Here is a 2,436-nt window from a genome sequence, read left to right on the forward strand (position 1 = left end):
TTTTTTTTTTTTTTTTTGGTGAGTTATACTTATTCATATACATCTCATTTGTGATTTAATATAACCAGTTGTGCAGGCTGCCAATAAAGAAAGAACTCTAAGCAACAATGTAACCTCCGGCAAACAATCGCTGGCAGCGTGAATGACCCTTAACCTGATGTACATTTGCAGCATAGATAATAATGGAAGAGTTGTCATTGAGTCTCATTATTTGCTCTCATATTCTCACCTGTGCACAGAACTTGGACTTGGCGACCGCATGGATCAGTTTGAATATGGGCTGCTGTTGGGACTGTAGAGGTGTGACCGCTTGAATGACAGCTGTAAACTCCTGAGAAGGACTCTTACCTGCAGAAATCACAAACGTTAATAGCAGAAATTACTTTAGTGCTTTTGGATAGTCTTGATTTGCTGGTGAATTTCTTTGCTTAAATCATGAAGCACATAAAAATGCAGTTTTCACACACTGCGAACGGCAGATTAGCCTTTATGAAATCAGTCTTCAGTGGCATCAGCCTACGGTGTTTAACATCTCTCTGCATTTGTATCAGTTTGCTTTATGGCAGCCGTTCAAAGACTGCAACTGTTTATCTTTGTTCCTCCGCAGGGATTCGCTTCATTTATCTACGTTTGCGACTGCAACTCCAGAAACCTGACAGCTACATTAAGTCTCTATTACACCATAATAAAGGTTACTATAAAGTAAAGAACAAAAAACAACTAGAGAGAATAAAACTAGTAAAATGAATTGATCAAAGCTATGTTAGGCCATTTTCTGGTTAGGCCGTAAAACAAAAGAGAAGTTCATAATATATCACACAGTGACAGTAATTACATTTAGCCAGAACATCTATTATCCCTATTTCCTCTCTGCAGGGACCCAAACCCTATAAAACAGAACAAAGCAAGAACATGCGAACACAAGCACAGTCTGAGACACGTGAACAAACAGGCCACACACACACAGACCACACAGAAACAAACCACACATACAAATACACTGAAACAGGCAAATCCACATGCACTTTTGGTTTGATTTTAAAACGGATTATTTGAATGTAATGTTAATGGTCCATCCGCTAATTGTGGTCACATCTAGAAGTACAGTCAGAGGTCATTTGGTTCACAGTTGAAGCACACACACACACACACACACACACATATTTGTTGTGATGAACGTAAATATAATTGCATAATTCATTAACCAAACCTTTAACCAATCAATGCATTAATTATTAAATCTCAAAAGTAATCTTTTTTTTTTACTGCAAAACAAAAGTATAATTACACAATTATTACATAATTATATAAAAGACAGCTAGACGATACCTCTTGTGAAAAAGAACTGAACTTAATTGCAGTGAATGTGCACTTGAAATCTTATTATATAAGTATCTTAAAGTATAAGAATATATTTTTAAAAAACTACTGTAACTGTACTACAATAACTAACTAACTAAATAAATAAATGCCACTTAAGTGTAAGTACTTTCAAAAAGTGCAATTTTGACAAACTAAATGTTTTACTTTATTAGTATATTTTAAATCATTTTTTGTTGTGTTTTGAAGTTGTGCACTTATTTTGATGTGTTGACTAACATATTAAACCATGTGTAAAGTACTTTATTATATTTTAACTGTAGATTATTAATAAATATTCAAAGTTAATAGATTTACATTAAATTATACTTAAGTTTACCATAAATGCTTGTCAGTACTTTCGGCAGCACAGTTTAACCATTTTCAACTACTATAACTATATTTAAACTATTTTTTTTTACTATATATTTCAACTACTATTAGTAATGTAGTGAAATAAACCACTTTTTTTTAACAGTTATACAACAACTCTCCTTGAGTTACAAATATTACAGATTCAGTTCCTGAGGTGTTTGAAGGACTGAATAATTCTGCATAACCTTTTTTTTTTTTTTTACATTTATTGTTACTCGTTACCTGAACTTGTCATAATTGATTCTGGTCAGTAATAGCATTCAGTGGTCAAATATTTGATTCAATATCTAGTAATTTTGTAATGGAAGTTTTTTCCCCCCCTCTTCCTTAGCAGATGCTTTAATCTGCAAGTAAGAAAAAATGATAAAAAAGGAACTCACAGGTCATACAAGATGCAGATGAGTTTGTTTCTTCATTGGAACAGATTTGGAGAAATTTAGCATTACATCACTTGCTCACCAATTTAGTGAATGGGTGCCATCAGAATGAGAGTCCAAACAGCTGATAAAAGAGGAGCAGAGCAGAGCAGAGCAGAGCCCCCTTCTTGGGACTTGCAGTACTGCTTTAAAGGGGTCATAGGATGCCCATTTTCCACAAGTTGATATGATTCTTTAGGGTCTTAATGAAAAGTCTGTAACATAGTTTGGTTAAAATTTCTCAATGGTAGTGTAAAAAACACATTTTTTACCCGGTCAAAAACAA

General features: G+C 33.7%; 1 protein-coding gene across 2 annotated transcripts in view; it reads right to left on the bottom strand.

Annotated features, from left to right (window-relative positions):
• LOC107742222 (exostosin-1a-like) overlaps positions 1 to 2,436 on the bottom strand; it is a 33,102-nt gene that overhangs the window by 28,854 nt on the left and 1,812 nt on the right. For both annotated transcript variants that reach the window (XM_016555121.1, XM_016555120.1), the window contains one exon: positions 230 to 348. In XM_016555121.1, coding sequence (XP_016410607.1) covers positions 230 to 348 — 119 coding nt within the window. The remainder of the gene's footprint in view (positions 1 to 229; positions 349 to 2,436) is intronic.

Source organism: Sinocyclocheilus rhinocerous, unplaced genomic scaffold (assembly GCF_001515625.1).
Source record: "Sinocyclocheilus rhinocerous isolate Xijiao unplaced genomic scaffold, SAMN03320098_v1.1 scaffold2752, whole genome shotgun sequence".
Taxonomy (NCBI): Eukaryota; Metazoa; Chordata; class Actinopteri; order Cypriniformes; family Cyprinidae; genus Sinocyclocheilus; species Sinocyclocheilus rhinocerous.